Source organism: Hetaerina americana, unplaced genomic scaffold (assembly GCF_022747635.1).
Source record: "Hetaerina americana unplaced genomic scaffold, ioHetAmer1.1.p SCAF_79, whole genome shotgun sequence".
NCBI lineage: Eukaryota > Metazoa > Arthropoda > Insecta > Odonata > Calopterygidae > Hetaerina > Hetaerina americana.
Genome location: NW_027287416.1, coordinates 234,126 through 258,688, shown reverse-complemented (window position 1 = coordinate 258,688; position 24,563 = coordinate 234,126). Strand labels below are relative to the sequence as shown.

The 24,563-nt window shown below is 34.3% G+C and overlaps 1 protein-coding gene across 1 annotated transcript; it reads right to left on the bottom strand.

Annotated features, from left to right (window-relative positions):
* Nucleotides 1-1,558: 1,558 nt before the first annotated feature.
* On the bottom strand, nucleotides 1,559-24,193 carry Ns4 (Nucleostemin 4). The gene is made up of 12 exons (XM_071596253.1): nucleotides 23,117-24,193; nucleotides 22,901-23,021; nucleotides 22,276-22,486; nucleotides 15,681-15,821; nucleotides 15,206-15,413; nucleotides 9,861-9,956; nucleotides 9,695-9,783; nucleotides 8,696-8,821; nucleotides 7,032-7,157; nucleotides 6,211-6,358; nucleotides 4,068-4,208; nucleotides 1,559-1,873 (listed from the first exon to the last, which is right to left on the bottom strand). The coding sequence occupies exons 1-12, from the start codon at nucleotides 23,202-23,204 to the stop codon at nucleotides 1,635-1,637; spliced, it is 1,734 nt and encodes a 577-aa protein (XP_071452354.1). The 5' UTR covers nucleotides 23,205-24,193; the 3' UTR covers nucleotides 1,559-1,634.
* Nucleotides 24,194-24,563: the final 370 nt, after the last annotated feature.

Genomic DNA, 24,563 nt, shown 5'->3' with positions numbered 1-24,563 from the left:
TCAATATGTTCATGATACTGTGTCTATACACTTAACTCCGCTCTTTACATTACATGTCAGTCACTCTCAGGTAAGCAATTAATCACCAATTAGGTATACATGTAACTGCTTTTATTGACGAAAGTGGTTAGTCGTGAACAGCAGACACGATATTCAGGGAAGAGAAAGTTCATAGGTTTTAATTTTCACAATTTGTAGGATTAGTAATGTAGTGCACATATTTAATACTTGATGGAAATCATCTTGTTGGCCTCGTTTGTCAAAAATTGAACATGATTGTTCTAAGGATGTTAATACTTGTAATATGCATGAAATATTCCATACGAGCGCACGTCGTTGAATGTAAGATGATTCAGATTTTTACCATCCTTTCTTGGCCACAATTAGTCTATGCTATGGAACCAAACTCCTCACTTTCTTTAGCGGTGCAGGGATTGTGTTTTAGAGACCTTTTTGAATAAATATTAAGAGAATATTGTCAGGGTTTTAAAAACTTTATTTTGACTGGCGCTTAAGGGAGGTTTAGCATAAAAAATAAACATTAAATGCCATCGCAGAACTTGCCCTCGGTATCTAAATTAGATTTTGAATTGTAGCAATTTTGAGGGTTAGAGGAAGGATCGAACACCATTATGCCCACTGATTAATTATGAAAAACAGGAAGATTAATACAATAGTCTGCCTGATACATATTTGTTACTCCATGTTGCACCAAATATTGAACATCTTTAGCAGATAATTGTTTTGTGTAATTCACATTTCATGCAATACAATATGGAGAAATGACTCCACTACTCTGCTATTTATTCTGCATTGAACAAACGTCCAATATTCATATGCCCCCAGGGGTTTGCCAGAATTCAAAAGCCTATTAATCTCACTATCCATTCAGCACTTTTCGCAAACGTCAGTTCAAGATATTCACATAAAATCAGTCAATTTTTTTGCGTTGTGCAATCACTGCCAATACTTCCCATTCAGAACCATTTGTGTTATGAATAGTTTATCCTTCATCTCATTTCCTGACATCCAACAGAATATATCCAAGACTCACTTGACCTTGCTTCCAGAGCAGTTTGAAACCATTTTTACAAAATAACTAGAATTTAACTCTCCAGTGTAAATGCTAAGTAAAAATATATTTATATCCAAGGCACAGGTACAGCTCACTCTACATGTTGTGGTTTCTTGTTCCTAGTATGTAGGTTCATACCATTACGTGGCATTTGCAGCTACTTTCACATTAGTTCTCTACTATCTTCAGGTTTGTGTTTGTTGCATGCTGGCGTGCTGCATGTTAGCTTACATTTTACAGGAGTCACAGTTGTACGTAAATCACAGGCAATTTAAAATAAAGGACCACTTGTAAAGTTGGTTTTCAACGAAATGGTCAAATTTATGGGATCAAATAAATCAATCAATTAAAAATTGCTCATCTCACGATCAGTTGTGCTTGATACTTACCACATTTGAGGGGGACAGCTACAGGAGCAATACCTTTCAGACTAGGGAGGTCAAGGGAAACTTACAGAATTGAATGGACTATATACAAACAATATGAATTTCTTCCATAAATACATTTTATTTATTAGAAAAATATTACAATGTGCCATGGCCAGACCCATACATAAGTTCTATACTGCCAGAGCAGAAAACTTATTCTTAGTTCCCAAGTATTCTCCGGTCTTGCTAGAGTCGCTACTGGAATCTTCCGATTGCTCACTTTCAGCATCTTCATTGAGATCTTCTTCACTCTGCTCCTCATCAGATTGCTCTTCCTGTAAGTATTCAGAGGGCTGCTTCTGACTCTCCTCTTCTCTTCTAGCCTGAAGCCAAAGTATCTCTTTCACTTCAGGATTCTTTTCCCATGTACCTAAACCATTGGAATTTGGAAAGGGGATTAGAGCAATTATCTCTTCTCTGATTAATAGTACTGGTATTTTGTATACAAGCAATGAATTTAAGACAATAATGTAACTACAATAAATAATCAATCCTTGAACAAAAATAAATTTTACAAGCTACATACGAGTGGATGGATGAAAATTATGTGGTTGGGGAATGCAGGTTATGGAAACTTACTTCCATTTTTAAATGCATTTTACGTTTGAAAAAAGGAACTTATGTTGGCAAATAATGGTGTGAAATTAAAATATTTTATGAGATTTTTGTCACTCATTTGACTTTGTTGGTGCTGGATGTCATCAATACAAATTGATAAATAAAATGTTCTTCAGATTTTAAATAGTGGAATGAGAGGAACATTTGATTTTTTAAAAGGTGGTATTACTCCAGAAGGTTTTCATAATCAGTAAGTTTGATTTCAGTGAGTAAAGCAGCTGAAAGCTGTACTTCAACTTCCAAAGGAAAGGTTTATAATTTAACATATTCACACATCACTGATATACTTAATCAAAACAAAAAATCGAACTTAAAACTCCTTTCCATAAAAAATTAACTGGATGATGCAAAATTATGATTACAAATTCCTTTTATAAAATAAGATATACTAATGATTCAAAATTCCTCTTGAGAAGAGACTTGATTGGGCTTAATAAGTATGCATCTGTGAATGTTAAGTTGAATGAATCTGAAATAAACTTGCTACATGATAATTGTTCATTAGATAATGTCTAAGGAATCAAGAATTTTTCAGTTTGCCTTTAAGCCAACCATATTAGTTACGTAAGACAACACTTTCACTGCAGTTTGGGACTGATATATGATACAAAAGACATGGGAAACAAGTCAGAAACAAAATAAATGCAAAAGGAGTGGAAATAATATGCCCAATTTATTAAGCCCCACATTTAGCCAATGAAATCCAATCTTGAAATACATTTGTAAGAACTTATTCATACCAAGGTTTCATATTTTTCACTTAAATTTTGTAAACCACATTACTCATTTACGAAACATTCTTCATTTCCGAGATTTTGAGGTGGCAACAGTTTTGATCCATTGGTTATGATGCAAATAGCACTCAATAAATAGCAAATAAAGAACAATTTAAATCAACTGCCTTTTAAACTTAGGGCATCTTTGGCATGTCGATATTTATACTTTGGAATCCTCCATTATTATACTTCGGCAATTATTATACTCCTAAAAAGTATATTTTTAAACACAAATGAAGCTGAGAGGTGAAAAATCCTACACATACAGCACACCCACCAAGCAGCCTACTCCCCACCAACAAATGTTGACCTATACATGGCCTAAGATAAGTAAATAAATTCTGTAAAATAGTTCAGTTAAACTCTTTTTGATTGGGTATTTAATTTTTGGCAATTCATAAAACACAGAGAAACATTAAATTTACAGGCCCTAAAGTTACATAATCTATTAATTTAAATAATCCTCAAATTTACATAATTTTTTAGCCTAGAAAGATCTCTGTATAAATCTATGGCATCAAAACATCAACTTTACATTCTGAAATTTCTGTAAAATCTCACTGCCCCATGAAGAGGAGGAGCTTTTTTTTAATGGGTTCTGTTGACTGCAGATTTTTTCTTTAACTAATGCATATAGGTTCATTACTATCAGCATTTGCTAATAAATTGGTCATTCAGGTGTTTTGTCAATTTTTAAAATGGCCATTGAACTAGCTTTCTGCCTAGCTAATCTGGGTTTTGAGATGCAATATTCTTTTGTTTTTCTGGAAATAGTAGTTGTTTAAATAACTAACATAGCACCAAAACTCAGTTACATTGTTTTCTTTTATTAATATTATAAGAAGTTGTAAGGAAATAAGAGAACAAACAGAAGCTAACAATTCTAGAAGTATATGTGAACAAAGGAAATATTCCTTAATGATAAGCTGTATTTAAATTTGTTCAGTGTTAGCCTTTTTTTATTCACATTCATTGCAAATTATATACTTTTTTGGCATTACTGTAATGGCTTATTAATGAAAAAATAGGTCAAAACATCAAGTATAGGCAAGAAATTATTTCATTTTAGATTTTATTCACGTCAAAATTGGTCTGCTGTGTATTCACCCTCTGCCATACACCCTAGTGGTGGCTTGCAGGTACTTAAAAATAAAACAAACATTCACAGACCTTTGTTACTTGTGAATCCAGGAGGCCTTAGACAGAGGCAGATTTTCCCTTCAGTAGCCATTCGAAGTAAATAATTAGCTGCCCTGTATGTATCTAACCTGGCCGCTTTTGCTGTCAGGTAGCCACGCTTCTTTGCCCAAGCTGTAAAGAAACAATACTTTAACCGTACCTCAACTTGCAGTCAAAATTACACAATGCCTCTAAATATATGAAAGCAAACATGGGTGCAGTGTGAAAATGAAAATAAACCCATATTAAAAGTCTTATTGGTAGAGTTCTATAAATGTGAGTAAAAGACTTAGGGGCAATAGGGCTTGCACTCTTTGTGAGCAAACAGCTAAGGCATCTAAAGAGCATATTAATGAAACTAAACTTCAAAGTGCCACTGGTCACACAGAACAACAATAATGATAAACATTAGGGACGACATGCTAGGTTTCAGAATAGATGAGCCTTCCGTGTGAGCACATGATATACTGCACTGAACATTCTCATGAGTTCAGGCCAATTGTAATATTCTGTATACCCAGAAAACAACCCAACACCAAAAAAAACATTCAATACAAAAGCTTCTAAAGAATATCATTAATATAAACTAGTGAACTGTAAAATCAGCCTGCATCTTATGGGGTGCGGGTACATGGATACAATTTTGGCCTATAAGCTCAATACTCATCTCTTTCACACTAAGAGATACAAGGTCTGGTCAAAAAGTTCGGGAACTTTTTGAACAGACACCAGTTGGTTATTTTTTAATCTGCTAGGTGTTGTGCCATGGAAACTTTCCGAATAACTGCCTTCAAATATTTTGCTGACTGGTTAATGCTGTTTGTGTGAAGGGGTGCAGCGAAAAATCAGATCAGCGGAAATGAACTCTTTGAAGGAGCAGTAATGTTCTGTGAAATTCTGCGTGAAACTAATAGAGGATGCATCGAGTCACACCTATATTTATTTGTGCCTTGCCTGATGACAGCAGACCAGAAACAATATCGAGTCCAGGTCTGTCAGGAACTGTTTGATTGAGCTGAAGAGGATGAAACCTTTTCCAGAATCATAACAAGCGAAGAGTCGTGGGTTTATGGATGTGACATCGAAACAAAAGTGCAATCTTCACAATGAATTGGTGAAAAATTCAAATTCCAGAAAAGGTCAACAAATTCACTTGAATTTCAAGAAGATATTGACTTTTTTGGATGCAAAGGCAGTTGTATATCACGAATACCTACCTAAAGGCCAGACAGTCAACAGGGGGAGTAACTTGGGGATTTAGAAATGCCTAAGAGAGAGAAACAGACAAAAATGGCCCAAACTTTGTAGGAGTGGCTAGTGTTTTTTCACCATAACAACATCCCGGTTCATTCGTCTCTCAGAACTCTTGAGTTTTAAGCCAAAAACGAGACTGCTGTGCTTCCCCACCCGTCCTAATCACCAGACTTGGCCCCATGTAACTCTTTCCTGTTTCCCAAACTAAATACCTTATTTAAAGGAAAAAGATTTACCACCATTCCAGAGATAGAGAAAAATTCAATGGAGGAGTTTATGAGCACTCCAGAACTGTTTCAAAAAGTGGAAAAACTGTTGGGATAAGTGTATACATTAGGGATGAGACTACTTTGAAGGGGACTCTGACCAATAATTTGTTAGTGAAGTATTTTTTTTTGTAATACATAAAGAGTGAGATTTTTTTTAACAGATCTCATATTCAGCAAGAAATCATTGCCACATCCACCCGAGTTATCATAAATTAGCAATTTCATGTAGAAGCCCAATGGAAATGGGAGTCAGAATTTATGACACACTATCAAACTCATTGAAAACAAGTAATAAATTATGTAGTTTCAAATTGAAACTCAAAAATCTCCTTCTAAAGAACAATTATTATTCATTGAATGAATTTTTGAAAGACAAGCAATTGTATTGCATTATGTTTGCATCACATAAGTTAGTGATTTTTTTCTTTTTTAAGCAGGTACATAGTGTTGAAATGTACCTGCATTTTGATCTTTTCTTTGTCTTTGATAACTTCCATGTCTATGTATGTATGGTCCATGGAAAATAAAATTATTATTACCTGCAAGTAAAACATTGAGTTCACCGACATATGTGAACCTTCATGTATAATAAACATAAAAAACCTCCTCACCCTCGCATATATCCATTGGTGACCATTCATCATTCCCATCCACATGCTGCAGGTTTAGTTGCTTAATGATATCCAACCTTTCTGCAAGGTATCGAATGGCTGAATAAGGCTCTTGCAGCTGAGCGATTGGATAACTCCCCATTAAAACCTATAATTGAAAACCTTTATGCATATGAAAGACAAATATACACCACAGAAAAAAGAATATCAAAAGTGAGCATACTGCTTGATGAAGATTTTATTACCCCAGGGATAACTTTGCTTCAATAATTCTGAAAAGTTACCTTTACATTATTAGTGTAATAACATTATTGAATGAACTTCAAAATAATACCATTTCCAGTTAAAATTTAAACAGTGTCATCATCCCAGAGGCTTGTTGATATGTGAAAGAGGGAAAAGCCGACCTGTCACCAAAGGGCAGAGCCATGAGAAAAGATACATTACTTGCATTAAAAGTACAAAGACTAGCTCTCTGTGCAACCTTTAAACATAAATGTCAACTACACATACAATAACAAAAAATTGAGTATATATAGAGCTGTTATTGTCAAATCCAAAAATCACCTGTCGTCTGCCCATGACACTTGAATATAAATTTTCACAAACATTTTCATAAATTTATTAACTGTTAAGAAAACTAGAAACAAAATTTGCACACCACAATTTTCATACCAACAGCAGGGAAACTTGTACTGAGAGTAACCCTCTTCATGCTGAGTTCACATAATCCTAAAATTTATTTTTTGAATCAACCATTAGAGAATTAAGTACCATAGCATTTGAGAAACAATCTCTAGCATAGATGTGTATATACTCACCTGCAAGGTTTTAGGAACCCTAGATGGAAACACCAGACCTGGACAATCACAAAGTCGAACGTTGTGGGTTAAATATATAGTTTGGAAATGTTTTGTATGACCAGGAGTTTTAGAAACACTGACAACCTGTAATGAACAATATTATCAATTTAGATGAGCACTTTTACATTTTCATTATCAAAATCTTTGAGTCTTTAGTTTGCAGGTAAGAAAATTATGTTTCAAGAATTTTTCATTACGTGTGAGTGGTTATGCATACATATACACAGATACCTGTACATATTTATTCGTGCGTGTATAACTATATATACACACCTACATACATATACATAAATGTTCAATTATGAAAGTAATGCACATGATTTTATTGTGACGTAACTATACATGGAAACGCAGTAAAACTGGTCAAGAAATGTAGTGAGGGGTCTGCAGCAGTTCGAGCAGAAAGATGTGCCTCGGCATTAAGAGTGTTTTTTGCCTTTGTAACATGGCACGATGGAGCGCCCAGTTACAAGTCCTTCATCGTTACCAACTTACTGGCCTGGAGCACCACCCCAGTGGTTCCCCAGCCCCACTTAAGTCTCGACTTGGCTCTGTGCGACTTTTTTTGCTTGCCCATCTGAAGAGAGAGCTGAAAGGCAAGCATTGGGAGACCGTGAAAAACATCCAAAAGCATGTTGCAACTTTTTTGAGAGACATTTCCATCGAGGAGTGACAGAGTGGGTGGTTTGAGAGGAAGGAGGTGAATGTGGAAGAAGAGACTCTCAAGATGAGGAAAAGCAAATCTCAGGTACAAAAGAATATGTTTAAATAATGACAGAGTTGAGAAAAGTATGCAAGAACACTGTGGTGTGATAGATATTAGTAAATGGGAATGTTACCAGAAGTAACTCAAAATGAGGAATTTTTGGAGTTAATTGTCCTGAAAGAATGAGACAGAGGAGTAGGGAGCCTTCACACCAACCCGAAACAAAATTATCTTAGGAAAATGTCAAAATTATTGTGATTTCATGGCTTCATTAGCAAATTTAAAATTATTTATGAACGGTCATATGTATCTTATAAGATGTAGTCACCTCATAGTCCTCTTAGGATCCCTCAACCGTAAATATGAATATTATATTAACTCCATTATCGTAAGATTACCAATATATAAATTTCCCCCTTTCGGGAGAGATGATGCTTATTCCTTTCAATTGCTAATAATGCTAACAGAAATAGTCCTTGAATAGTAAAACAAATGTTTTCTAGAAAGCAAAGGTATTTAATTTGGTTTGAATACTTGAAGGAGAAATTTGCATTTAACCTTATTAATTGAAAAAGAGATATTTTCTATTTGTCCATACATTAACAATATAATGGAATTTTACACAATCATTTCTGCCCCCTTTTACTTAGAAAATACAGTAGTTCAGTTAACGGTAGTCAGTGGAAACCCTCCAATGAAATTGGACTAAAAGATCACCATAGAATCAGACTAAACATCCAATCATAGTAGAAAATAAAGGAAATTTTTTCACAATTTCCAAAACTAAAAGAAGAATCTTAATTGATTAAAAAAATAAAATTATCAACAAGTATTCACAAATTTCACCGTATTGCCACTTTGACGATTAATCACCTAATAAGAGATTGAATACAGATTGAGGAAGAACTTCGCTTACCTTTTTGCCCATTAATGCATTCATCAATGATGATTTCCCAACATTTGGTTGTCCAATGCAGCCAATAGTCAAAACACCATCTTTATACTTTTCATCTTCAACAAAGCTTGTGTCCACTTTCTGCAGCTGAAACAGTAAATCAAAACAAAAATTAATGCAATACTAAACTTAATTTTATTTTCAAGGGTAAATTAGCTGATACCTATAAATATTAAATCATGATTTCATGACTACTGGTTAAATGATAAAATACATGTTTGCATTTTCGTTGTAAAACACCTAATGATCGACCTATTTTTGCAGTAATTTAATAAAAGTCTCAATTTTGATTTATTAAAGATATAAAGAAACTCAATCGTGATGACTTCAAATTCCTCAATGAGGCCATCTTATAGGCCTGTAGGATGGGCAGAAGCATCGTCCATAACAAGCAAGACGTGGAGTGGCAGATTAATCTCAAACAATATTTTTTTCACAGAAGGACCAAACAATTCATCCAATCAGTCAAATGATTACAAGTCATCTAAGCCTTATTGTTGGACCTCCACATCACCTTTAGCCAGCTCTTCTGGACTTACACTTCTTGAAAGTTAATGGAGTTTCTGAATGGTAAACATGATAAGCAAGTGCTTAATTTTCAAATAGCTGCATCTACAATAGATGCTTGAGGTGGTCTTTCATTGGCTAGCGGTCGCACAATGCATTCTTCTCTGCTATTATATAAGTTTGTTTCAGCATCTTTTTCCAGAAGAGACTCATCTCATCACAATTAAAAACCTGTTCTGACAGGTAACCCTGAGAATCTACAAGCTTCTTGAAGTCACTGATGACAATCAATGACAATCTTGAATGATATACTTATGTCTTATGCTTTAAAAAATATTTTCATTGCAGTACATAACAATTTAATAATAAATATAGCTTATGAAATAATTAATTTAGATCCAATCTAGAGTTAATGGTAAAAACATAATCAAAGGAAGTATTAGGTATTTTTACCTCAGTAGTTTCTTCAATTTCTATTTCATCATCATCATATTCAGTTTTAATTTCTTCCAAAATTTTCTTATGCCATGATGACAAAACCACTGAAATAGGGAATTTTACATTAACATTCAAATTATTGGAAACAAACTTCATTTTTTTTTAAATTACAAAACAATACCTTCTCCTTTGACTATTTCTTCACAGCACTCAAGTAATTTCTGTGCTCCCTCTGCTGCCATCTTCATTTTTCCTCTCCTACGTTGAGATTTTAAGCCTAGGTACACCAGATTAAAAATGAATGAGAATGAATTCTTTTTGAGGTAACGGACAAAATGACACAGACTATAGACTTGTATATTGCCTAGGGTGATATTTAACCTAACTTTGGATTCTTCAGACTTTTCCCTCCTATCCACATGAAAATCAATTTTTACTGTATATCAGAAATTATTATTATAATTTTAAAGTTAAAAAGCATTTTCAGATTCAACATGCAATTCATATCCCTACTATAGTGCTACCTATTACATATACAGTAAAACATAATATAATTAATTTGCTTTATATCCATTCCCTTTTAAAATTGAAACTAAACAACAACTTGGCTTTTATTTAGCCATTTCCTTGTTATAATTAATGAAAAAATATAGTGAGGCTAGGCATTGTACGCATAAACACCTTGCCATATCAAATCTTTGTAACATGCAAGGTGCAGCAACATAACTTCCTTTTTTTCAAAGAAGGAAGCACTTCAAAAAAGGAAGTTATGTCGCCGCACCCTGTAGTATGATGAATTACTTTTCTTGTCCCAGTTCAATAGTCGTCATAAGGGATGACCTTGGATTTATATTTCAAACCTACAAGTCAATTAACAGATTTTCTAAAACATTTGTTAAAGTATAAGACACCCAAACAACAAATGCAAGGTTTGTATAACAAGTATCGGGAAAGTTTCAGAAGAATAGATTAATTTCAGATATTGCTACAATGCCTCAAAATTCTTCCAAGTGCACTTTTGCCCAAGGCTTTTCCCTGACTTGAAGGCTCCCTGGTAGGCAGATTACAGAAGGTCCTTAAGAGTATGCAAGCAAGCTTCTTTGATGGCACTTAAAGAATCCCATTAGGGAGGATTTCACTTTTGGCAATTGAAAATAGTCTGCTGGTACCATGTAGGGACTGAAAGAGGGTTGGTAAATTGTCGCCATCCTGTCGCTGAAGGTCTTAACAAGCAGACATTCATCTATACTTTTGGTTACCCATCAAGACCTTCGGAACGAATTTAGTGCAGATCTTTCACAATGCCAAATTTTCATTGACAATGGTGTGCACTGTTATCTTATCAATGTCAATATGATCTGCGATCAAGCACACACTTAACCGATGGTCTAAATTCAGCACTTCATACACACGCCAGTAATAAATTGTTACCGATGCTTTTTATACAAACCTTGTAAGTACTCAAAGATAAAATAAAAGCAGGCACAGATTGATCATTATAAAATATTTCATGGGTAAACTACATGCATGTACATACTTTCAATTTGAGTTGTAGCTTTGAGAAATAAACCCTAAATGAAAATTTTTTACTCAATTTTTTAATATTTAATGCCACGGAATTCTTTATTATCCATAAACCATCTTAATTTTTTCACATAGTTAATATATAACTTATGAGAGGAGGCACCATCACAGATTGTCTATTCAGAGAGAAAATCCAATGTCATAACTTTAAACTATTTATTTATTCCTAAGTAATTAATAATATTCCACCTATTGCTAACTTCACCATTCTAAAGTGTGATAAAAATAAGTCAAAAGAAATAGGTCAATGTAAACTAATAGTTACTGGTAAATTATGTCGGCAAAATGAAAAACTAGAAATGTGTTGGTAACAAGACAAAAAAAGTTAACACTAAGCAACACTACAAGGCAAATGACCACATATTTTGGCCATTAATGGGTGCAAAGAAAATTTAATAAAAAAAATACTACACAGAAATGTTCCCTTAGAACAAACAATATTTTGTTTAAATCAGTTAATATGGATTTAAAAGATTACAAATGGTGTAGACTCCCTTATAATGGATTGATTTCACAAAAGATAACGAACCTCTTCCCGAGGGAACAATTTTGGATAGCATTTTACAATGTCAACAACCTAAAATCATTCATGAACACTACGAAAGACAAAGTGGAAAAACAAAATAAAAGTGGCATTTATAAGTCAACTTGTAAGGAATGTAGTGCTATCTACATAGGCTAAATGGGGAGTTCATTAAAAACAGGAGCAGAGGAACATAGATGCTGCTTTAGGAAATGTGACCTCGCGCAATCTCTTTTCACCAAGCATAGTGGGAAGAATATCATGGAAGTGATTTCAACCTGGTACTGGTACACCCAACAGACAAAGGATTGAGGATGGAGAAGTGGGAAGAGCTGGGAATAAGAAAGAATTTGAAAATGGGTCATTTGGTCAACGATTTATTGTTTGAATACCTCCCCAATCCTGGAAGCATCCCTTTCCTTCACGGAAAAACCTAACAACCCTCCCCCCCCCACCCCACCCCCCACTGTGAACCCCACTAATCGCCTTTCCTGATGCTAAACACCCCTCTCCTCCAACCCATCGATGCCGATCACAAGCCCTCCTCTTATTCCTACCTCTCCTTTCCCCACAAGAATGCAATATAAATGGACCATAACTTGACTAATTAGGACCTAATAATGATTATTAAATGAAGAACACAATGTATCTTTCCACTGTCCTTTATTCATGTACATTGATTTGTACATTGAAAGATACAATGTATTCTTCATTTAATAAACATTAATTTCCACAAAGTTGAGCCAGGAACAATTAAATACCTAATAATGATGACTAAGTGTTGAAACAATGTAATAAAGAACAGTGGAAAAATACATTGCGTTGTTTATTAAATGAACATGAACTTCCACAAAGTTGAGCCAGAAACCATCGAATTAATATTTCGACCTTTTTTTTATTCCCTTACCCAAGATGCTTAAAGGCTAGTTTTCCTGATAATATAGACAGATATTGTGTAGCGTAAACAAATTCAGAGTACTCATCTTTGAATGGCTTCCACGAGAAATATTAACTTTTTATCCATTTATAACAACAGCTCTGGACTACTTCTCGAATAAAAGTTTTAGAGCTGCTGAGAGCTGCTCAAGTTTTGATGAGCTGTTTAGTTACCTGGGCATTAAATAATGTTTTTAATGCAAGGGACTACTAATTTTTAAATGTGGTACCATGAAAAAGCTAATTATAGATGCATCATAATGAGCTAATGGTGTAAGATTCAGCAGGGCATTTTTAAATGAGAAGAGAATACAAAAAAGGCATATCTCACATCCACAATTTGCAAAACTCCTTAGTTCTGCATGATAATATCAAAGGTATTGTATTTTACAAAAGCAGGGATAACTTCCCAGGTAAATTGGCAATAGTGATTCAAAAGAAACTTATAAATATTAATATTCTCATACAACAGCTTTATAAAAATTTCACGAAAGAAATTACATTTCAAATTGGCATGAAGGGTACTATAATAAAATATAACGTATTCATGACAGGCCTGAGTCATTGTATATTAATCAACTGTAAATTGTTGCAATTATAATTGTCTTAAGCAACCATGCATGATTCACCAGATTAACATCAATCATACAAAGTTTATTGAATAACTGCATAATTTAGGTAGTATGATGAGCATAATATTATTATGATAGTGTCAATTATGTGCAGGGCCAGAGCTTCTGAAGGTGTGGATGTCCATCAATGGCTTGGTAGTTTCAAGACAGGCAATATAAAGACATAGTATCATACGGCAACAATGACAGTGCAGAAAGATGTCACTAGCCAGTACAGACCCACTGGCTTATGAGGGCAGGTGTCATTATAAATCCACAAGAATATTTTTTTCATTAAAAAGAACAAAAATTTTTGGAAGAGATGCTTTTTTTATGGGGAAATTCCTTTCAGTACCAATTAAATTTTATTCTAATTACATTTCAAGAAGCCACATTTAACTTAATAGAAACTGAGAAACCAAATCCTTGGAGAATTTTGAAAGTTGCACTTAATCTAAATGGTGTAGCATTTCTAAAGCTTTTTTCACGATCAGGGCTTCATGAAACTGCATTCATTACTCTACCTATTTTCAAATAATGAACTGGCTGTTAATCATTACTAAAATTGACATGATTGAACAAGAATATTACTCTTCAAAATGTGAAAATTTGTATGCAGCATATTGTTTTTTGCTATACGTGGCAAAAAATTATTCATTCATTGAAGTTTAAGGAATTCAGAGAACTGCGGGAGATATTAAAATGCATATTAGTGGATGAATCTGTTTAAAGTTACTGTTGCGACATCTCCCACAATTTCTTAGAATTTATGAAAGGTGTTTAAATCTTAGTGTTTAAAGTTGCCTTTAACCTCATGGACTGGGGTGCAATGCACACGGCTACCAATACTTGTGACATTGCATGTATGGTATTTTATTATAACATCTTGTTCATTTAAAATACCCAAAATTTCTTAGTGTAAGAGGATTCTCTGGTAGCTTAACTAGCTAAAACACTCAGCCGGACATTGAGGGATCCAGCTCCCGGTCAAAGCTTTTAACACTTTGAAATTTCGGAAGTTGAAGAAGATAGAATTAAAGCACTTTTTCTACATCTATGATATAAGGCAACCGAATTATTAATTGGGGGGAGGCAGATGCTAGTTGGCTCAAACGCCTTCTTTCGTCAAACCCACAAAGTTTAGTACTTTCAAGTTTAAAACTTCAGGTACAAGGAGGTTCACTTCATTTTCAAAGAACTAAAATTTACTCTGGCTGTAATGGTTATCAACTTTTATGCACCTATTATTAAGGATCTACGGATTAAGAAGGGGGAGGAGGGGGCAATTGCCAACTATGCCCACCTTTGACGCTACTTTAGCAAGTGCTCAAATTTTGGAGCCTTGATAATAAGTTTGTGATGTCATATGCATCAAATAAGCCCTCAGGCTACACCTAATTTTGGTTTAATTTCATTTATTGAGGCTTGGAAAGTTCAAAACAACTTACTTATGGGCATTTTTTCATAGCTCTTAATAATTTAATCATCGAAACTCAATTTCTCTATGAAATGGTAAAATTTTTATGAAGTCATGCTTGATGTTGCTATGATGAAACCTTGTAACAAAAAATCCATTTCTCCTGTACCAACACATCAGTTATATCATGGTTTACTGTTTATAGTTTTGAAAACTTGATTTGAGAAACTTAATTTGAGTAACTTCCTACACGGGGGTAACCAGTACGCATTGACTTATTTACAAGTCAAGCAAACTGAGAGACATCCTTATGAAAAGCCTAAAATTAGGAGTAGGCTGGACTAAAGAAAGAGAATAATAATGGATAAATGGCTGCAAACAAAGGGATTAAGATGCAAAATTGAAATTTAATTGGAAATAGACAATGTATGCTCACCAATTTATTTTACACTTACCTGTTTTAGACTGATTTCCGTAAAGATTGTAAGATGGAAATGAAGTGAATGTTAACACTCGTAGGTCAGGATATTTCTGCTTGAAATAATGTTTCCATGCAACCACTAAAGGGGCAGGAGCCAAATCTATTTTGTTCAGAATAAGAATCATTTCCTTCTTCAGAATCCCATTTACATAATTATACAGCGAAGGTGGAAACATTAGAGACTGTAAGGAATACAAATATATATTTCAAGATGGTATAAATAAGAATTTACAGAGTATTTAAACGAAACATTTTCATTTACAACAAACTAATAGCTCTATACAAAAAGTAAAACTAATGCAAGCATGATTATCTTCTTAAATATTTTTTCCTTCTTGAATATAAGAAAAATATACTAAATAATTGATCTTGAATTAAAATTATTTAATGCTGTTATTTTTTAACCAGCTAAATTCTAAAACACACTGAGAAAAAAATAGTACACTTACAGAAAATCGAATATCCACAATGACTAACACAATCTCAGACATCTCCAGCACTCTCCACAGCTGTCTCCAAGTTTCCAGGTTTAGTTCAAAATAGCTAAGTTCTTTGGGGTCAAATTTACTTTGAATTTTTGAAACATATTCCTGAAAAGGTTGATAAACAACAATAATTCTTTATGAAACTCAGTGATATTTTACGCATTTAATCTTGCTTTTTTATAATTTTGTAAGGCATTAATAATAATGTTTATTGGTTCCTAAAATACATGTACGGAACATGTCACATTGACTGCAAATATTTATGGCAAACAATCACAATTCATTGCAATTAAATTGAAATACAAATGTACTTAATCACAAAAAAAACAGAGAACAGGAGCAGTAATAGGAGGATATAAGAAGAAAATTATTTATCTAGAGAAGGATACATGAATTCATAAACTGTTTAGCAATGGTGCATGCGAAGGAACTGATATAGTTTGGACTAAAATTATCTATTTCCCTTAATTTTCTAGGTAATACTTTCAGGAATTTCGCACCAGCATAACCATGGTTCTTAGCAAACGTGGGCGAGTTAGATATAGGTATGTAGTTTTTAAAGATGCTCTACTAATATACATTTCAGAACATACATATTGTGAACTCCTGATTTATAAGAAGCTTGAACCTCTCCTGAATAAACAAAATTCATGTGTAGCCAGCCAAAAGCTAAAGTGGCTTGTCATTAGAGAATAAAAATACATGCATTAATTAGTACATACATCAGACGTTAATTTATATACTACCTTGATCAAAAAGTTCCCGGAATTTATTCAGAAAATTAAAAATACAAGTTTATTCATCTAAATCTATATTGTCCCCTTCAAAGTAATCCCCATCAACTGCAACACACTTATGCCAGCGCTTGATCCAATCCTCGAAACATTTTTTATATTCGGTTTTCGGTATGTCCATCAGTGCTTCCTGCGATTTTTCCATTACTTCCTCTCGGCTGCTAAAACGCGTTCCCCGTAATGGTTTTTTAACTCGATTGAACAGAAAGAAGTCACAGGGAGCCAAATCAGGTGAATTCGGTGGCTGTTGGATGGTATTTGTTGCATTTTTCGTCAAAAATTACGAATAATGATAGCACTGTGCGACGGTGCGTTATCATGGTGCAAAATCCACGAGTTTTCTGCCCACATTTCTGGTCTCTTTCGGCGAATTGCTTCACGCAAACGTCTCATAACGCCCAAATAATACTCTTTGTTTACTGTCTGGCCTTCTGGCAAAAATTCATGATGCACTACACCGTTGTAATCCATGAAAACCGTCAGCATTGCCTTCTTTTTTGACTGAAAACGACGTGGTTTTTTTGGTCTCGGCTCATTTGGTGAACGCCAAACTTCACTTGCCTGATGTCTGGATTGCGTGTCGTACTCATAAACCCACGTCTCGTCTCCAGTAATGATCCTTTTGATGAATGTGGGATCGGATTCAGCCTCGCAAATCATGTCTTTTGCGACGTCAACACGGTCTCTTTTTTGCATGAAATTGAGGTCTTTTGGCTCTGCTACACGACGGAAACCCAAATCATTAACCACAATGTCTTGGGCGGATCCATAGGCAATGTTCAAGTCCTCCGCTATTTCTCTGATGGTTAATTTGCGGTTATTGACCAACATTTCTTTTACTTTATCAATTTTTTCACCGACTTTCGATGTCGATGGTCTGCCACTGCGTTCATCATCTTCGATTGACTCACGACCACTTCTGAACCGCTCGTGCCACTGGTAAACGACCGTTTTTTTTAGAGAATTGTTGCCGAAACACTTTTCCAACATTTCCAACGTCCGTGCGCCACTAAATCCGTTTTTTACGCAAAATTTAATACAAGTTCGTTGTTGCAAATTTAAATCCATTTCTGCAATTGTAAAAAATCGCCAACACACACAGAGATAGATGTACTCTTGGCTACGTAACTTTTGCAAATGTCAAGTTATGACACTAAGATTTAAAGGGAATATCAACAACAGATGTACCAATTTAACAAAAAAAACAGAACTCAAATCGGAACGATGGGAGCGCCACACGGTGGTTATTCCGGGAACTTTTTGATCAAGGTAGTATTTGTTTGAAATGAAGCCTTAAACAGAGTATTCTCTCATAACACAATACAACAATAGTAGTAACATCGATTGACAATGTTTTTTACTACTACAGAGCTGTCTGCTAGTGCTGTTCCTTTCAAATTATATGCTGAGAAAATGTTAAGGATAGCATGGGACCAGACTGAAAGGGGAATAAAAGTGGGTGGCGATGCAATTACTTCAGTTAAGTTTACATATTATCAAACCGTAGCTAGTCTGAACTTTCAGGTATCGTGGAGTACTTTACAGGATCAGTGCAAAAAGTATGGCATTAAGATTAATCACGAAAAGGACAAAGTAATGAGATCTTCAATAAGTATAAATGCTAAATTCAAACTTGAAATATTAGCTTATAAAGTAAAGGTTCATCCTAGTAACAATGTATTCTTAAGGTAAATAGAAATGAATTTTAAGGTAAATGGTAATAGTAGGGACATTAAAGAGAAGAATTGTATCGGTGAAAAATACACTTGCAAGACAAAAGGAACTGATAACAGGTAAAGTTAACAGTTTCAGGCTTAACTTAGTGGAATTCCTTCATGATGAGGGTGCACTAACTAAAGATGAATGAATAGTAAAGACTTTAAGATGGAGCATAAAGCTGTATAAATCAGAAAACTCCACTCCCAAGCAATAGGATAAACATAGACTACAGGGTTTTCAGATAAAGCTATGGAGAAGGATTAGAGAAAAATATTGGAGACGACAATGACAAAGATAATGCTTTAGATTAATAATAGTTAAATTAATCAGATTTAAATAGCTCTTCTTAAAATTGTATTTGAAAAGCTAATTCCAATTGAACAACATAATCCAGGAAAACACCAATAAACTAATGGATTTATAAATGGGAGCAAATAGATTATTCCCAGATCCAAGCAGTAAGACCAATTCCTCACATAATTTATTGTAAAAATGCATATTCTATATATAACTAATACTGAACATGGAAAAGGCCAATTTCAGTTTCTATTCCCTAAAAATGAACAGAAAACTACTCTCTTTTGCCATTGCTTAGCGGCATTGGCCATTTTAGTCAATATTTTGGTGCATGAAGAAAGATTTCTAAGATTGAAACTCTGCCATCTTTATATTTACTTGTTTTGCTAGTATTATCTCAATTCCAGCGTAGCTATGAATTATAAGCAAGTTACCACCTGTGATGAAAATTTACTCCAGAGTAAATTGTCCGTTAATTATCATGTCACAGATGACAGGCTTCACACATGTATTTGCTTCCAAAAATTTCTTTTTTGACATAGAACATCACAAGAAAATCAAATATGGGAAGATTACAGTCTTCAGTGGAATGCTTGTTTTAATAATGCATGTAGGTATCAGTCACATAAACACCTTCCTGTGTTTTTTTCTGAAATTGACTCTCCTGGCCTCACAGCTAAGCAGAAGCACACTTACAAAAATCTATCAGCAATGCTGCCATGCCGCATGCAATATTACGGTAATTTATTTGTGTAGCAGGTGCATAGAATTGCTTTTTCACTCATTAAAATTTTTCTTATGGCTCAATCTGTACTCCTCTTAGATGAACTCTTTAAGATTATAAAATGCCTTAGTTTTCTTATCCCACAATTGATCTTTTAATTAAAAATTCTACAGCAATCAAGCCTTGATTACTATTTTCCTCTTGGATCAATTAAATCAAAGGCCCTATTTCTGTAAGAGGCTACCAACATTTTACTTATGATGTCCAATGTATGATTTTCTATTAATTAAATCAACTGAAATGGAATTTTATGATTTGGTGCAAAGCACTCAAGCTGCGCTATTGGAATGAGATGTGGAAAGGCAGAAGGATGATGAATTTGAAAAGATAGAAGGGAGTACGTTAGATAAGACAGGAAGAATAAGCAAACAAAAGAGTCCATACAAAACCTATTACACATTAGTAGTTAGCAACCATTCAAAAATATATCTTTAATAGGAACATTACATATGATTAAGAATATTCTGAACCATCTTTCATCAAAGGGAACCATTTTGTGATTTCTACTGCTTTAAAAATACAATGCTAATAACTTCCCGACATAAATAAAAATAGCTAAAGGAATTTGCCTTCTCAAATGACTCTTGTTTATTGATAATCATTTGAACAAACGTACTTCCAGTTGTAGTATAAAGATAGCATAACATTATACAAACATATGGTGTACAGACAACCTTCTGGACTTAAATGTAAATAAAAGTAAAATAGTATACTTTACACGCAATAAGAACGTGTCAGATGATCTGCTGGTAAAAATCCATGACCAATCAATTGAGCATGTGACAGAATGCAAATTTCTAGGTATTTCTCTATGTGCAAATATTTCTTGGGATACTCATGTAAAAGCCCTTCAACACAAGCTCAGTTCAACTTGCTACTTATTAAGACACCTGTATGAAACTACAAGTAAAACTGTACTACTCAATTTGTACTATGGGGAAATTTATTCAAATATAACCTACAGTATAATATTATGGGGATCAGCTGCTATTTCTCAAACCATCTTTAAAATGCAAAAGAAAGCTATTAGAATCATCACCAGGAAACCTCACAATGCTCCATCAAGGCCTATTTTCCGTGAATTAAATTTGCTACCACTCCCATGCATCTACATTATGTTTTTCATTCTATATATAAAAAATAACATCGGCAACTATTCTCTTAACTTTGCCCATCATCATCATTACACCAGAGGCAGGAATGACTTCCATTATGGGAATATAAGAACTAAGCATTGAAATTAGGACCCAATGAAATGGGCATCAGATTATATAACAAACTACCCAAAAGTATCAGGGATACAAAGGGAACTGCTGCATTTAGGCATAAATTAAAAAGATATCTACAGCGCAATATGTTTTACTCGGTTGATGAATATCTCAACAATATTCCAAACCAGTAAGTTCATACTTTTAGTTTCTAGCAATGGTCATGGTCTGATTCATGTTAATGATCAATGATTTTTCTGAATTTGATATTGTATGTGCATGTTACAGCCAATGTTCATGGGTTTGTACCAAACATGTAACTATGAGCATCATTTCTTTTATGTATTTTAACTGAGCCTGTGTCTTTGCTCCTCATTGACGTGCCTTATATCATGTACATACACCACCCACCTGGTATTTTTGTATTGTGAACTCTGGGCAAATAAAAAGTAATAATGATAATAATAATAACAATTCTGAAGCACATTGTGACTATGGATATTTTAAAAACACTCTAATATGGTCTATTTTATTCTTTTGTATCATATGGTACCATAAACTGGGGAAGTGGGGCATCAACTAAGTTAAGTAAAATATTTATTATTCAAAAGAAATTGCTTAGGTCCATGTGCAATAAACCCTATAGAGCCCACTACATACCACTTTCAAAGCCTCGCCATATTAACAGTCCCTTGTGTATTTAATTATAATTCAATAAATTTTGTAAAAAAGAACATGGCTCTATTCCCATTAAATAATGGCACACACATCTATGAGACTAGGACAAGAAATCATCCGTGTGTAGTATCTGCTAGCATGACAATGAAGACCAAGGGACCTCGTTCTCTGGGTATCCAAATTTTCAACAAGCATCCCATTAGTTTAAAAAATGAGAAATTACTCTCTATTTAGAAAAATAAATTGTTTATGCACTTAAATGATAAATGTTTTTACAGTGTGAATGACTACATCAATTCTAGGTAATACTGAAGTTTATATTTAGCACATAATCATGTATGCATGAGCAATTTTATTTTTTCTAGCTAGTAATTATTAAGTTAATGAACTTCTTTGCATACCCTACATGAGTACATAATGTACAATATTCTGTACCATACTATGTACTGGTTAATTGGAGAAATAAATTATTATTATCATTATAAAAATCATAATAAAGAGGTATAATAAGTAAGAAACAAAAATAATTCAAAGGCACTCCAGGAATATTGCAACAGCGACTTAAGGTCAACTGCTGGTGAGCTAGCAACTACGCGGAATTTCAAAGTGGAACATTTATTCATCTAGAATGGGATTCAAAACTGGATCCCTTGATTCCCAGTCGACTGCCTTCACCTGTTAATCTACTGAGGATCATTGAGGGATCCCGGAATGAATCCCAGACTACACAAATGACTTTGGCACTATGGAATTATCACATTTTGCCTGACCAAACAATAATGAACCAAAGTTTAAAATATGGGTTAACAGGATCAATAAAAATTATTTTCATTAAGATAAATCTACAAATAATAAATTGCCTGTTAGTGTACAGATATCTGACAAGATTTATCCCTTAAATAATCATGAAAAATATTGGACATTATTAACCTATGGCTCAAAGAAACTTTGGATATATCAAGTGACAGTGCTGTCTTTTAATATTTTTGTTTAGCTTATTTTATAGTAATTTCACTAATTTGACTCTTTCTCGATAAAAATCAATGTCAAAATAAACTAATGTATTTTTAAATGCTTACTGTAAAGTACTTATGTTCTCTAGCTTCCAGCTCAATTTTACTCATTGAAAAGTCCCAAGGAGGACGGACTGGAAGATCTAATCCAGATGGAAAATAAATATCTGCTTCAATTTCCAGTTCCTCTTCAGACCGTGATGCTAAGCCCAGTAACGCAGCTTCCTTCCTCTGCCGAACATCTTCTGGAGAATCACGGTGAAACTTGAGGACATACCTATAACGATCAATGTAATTTCTATTGAATTCAATGTGTAAGTAAATGGTCGGAGCTCTTTCTCGGTCTCTCAAATCAACCACAGTAAAAATCTTTATTTTTACTACAGCAAACTACAGTACAGTTTACTACAGTTATTTTTCCAATATTAATTGGCAAGTGAAAGCCAGTAAGATTGAGAGCTGAAGTCCTTGTCAAATAAAATATAGGTTACTTTATAATAATCTAATAATAACACCCCATCTATGTAAGGTAGCTAGGGGCAATTGGTTTAAAAAAGGATGGTGAGGACAACTCCTATGAAGATACTTTATTCTCATCTGGAAATTCAATAAAAAATCTTATGTACAACACAAGACAATAATTGCAAAAAAATACTTCGTCGAAAAAAAAGTCTATAAGAATCAAACATACCTGTTAGGGTTGGCCTTCCCTAAATGTTTTACTGGTTGCTGATTCAACTTATGAACTTCCAATTCTGTGGAAAAACTTTCTTCAGAGGAACTGGCTGTGTGGCTAGGGAGCAGTTTTTGGCCTAAAGAGTAACAATCACAGAGTGAATGACGGAAAGCTACAACCTCCTACTGCAATAACACGACATGAAATATTCTTACATATCTACACACGTACCTACTGCTTGTGCCCTGTGCTTTTTGGCTTGTAGCTGTTGTTTCTTAGCACGTCCACTGAATGGAATTTTTCTTCTGCCTTGCGGCATTTTCGACTTAATAACTCCACTTCGAAATTTCCTGCACGTAAAATCCTTACTGGTGCGTACTCGTATTTGTTTGACTCGATCAAATTTCCTTTCGATGACTAAGTAATCTACACTGGGTCATATTTATTGCATTGTGCACTTGACCCCAATACTCTCATGTCAGATTACCGCATAAATGAACCATTATCAACATCATAATAACAAAAGAAAACTAGTTCCGCAGCTTCTGCAGTTACCGCAACCACGTTTTTATTTATAAAAAAACAAAAATGATTTTACGTGGGAGGACACGAATCTTCTTAAGTAAACAAATTTGAATAAAAATTAATATTATTTCCGTGAATGACAAAAATTTAGACTAACTAAGATAGGTTTTAACAGAAAACTTATAGACATGATATATTACCTTATCTGGCGCGACTTTAAAATGAAAAACTAGCGTTTTTGTTACACAGTCCGTATGCGTTCTCTTTATATAGGATTTGCTTGCAAATATTTTAAAGAATGGATAGCCCGTATACTTTGAATATGTCCACATTTTTTCTGAATTCATTATTAGTATCACCAAACTAATTTTGTTCAATGCCGAATCAATGTTTTCGGGGTTTACAATACATTATAAAATAAATTCAACGCTAACAACAAACTTACTCTCTTCACTTTTCGCCCATGTTTTTACACACAGCCAATCCTCGTGTTTTCTCCAGATGACTGAGGCAAACATTTATCGGATTACGCTTACAATGTACCTAGTCATCAGTACGTTATCTTTCCCACCCCAGAAAGGGCTTATGTCTATGCCTAATGCATTGAGATCATTCCTACGAAAGAGTATTGGCTCCAATTCAGCATTCCAGTTCGTGATAAGTTTGGGCTAACGTCGGAGAAAGTCATCGCCACCGTTGAAAATTCAAGGACAGTTCATTGTTCCGCCTCTTGGATGCATACCGTTTGCTGCCATATCAGCGTAATGTAACGAAGGAACGCCGCTGAGTTAAAATGATTTAGGATAGACCTTCGCTGTGGTCAACCAAGCGATCCTTCAGAAAATAAACAACTCAGCTGAGTGCACAGAACACAACGTGAAAGCCGTAGGAGCTGACGATGGAGAAAATATCTTGGATTTTTTCCCTCCCACACAGCAACGGTATTATGAACCTAACCAGTCGCCGTTTCAGTGGCTAGACTAGGGTCCCTGGGTCGGTGAAAGAAGTGTGCCTGAAAAACTGCATTTTTATCCAAGCTGTTCTCTAAGTTTTCCTACCGCCGTCGCAGACGAAGACCTACAGAAAATCGTATAACTTAAAAGGTAGGTATAGACAAGACATCGACTTTCTCGAGAGAATTCTGTTCAAGTTT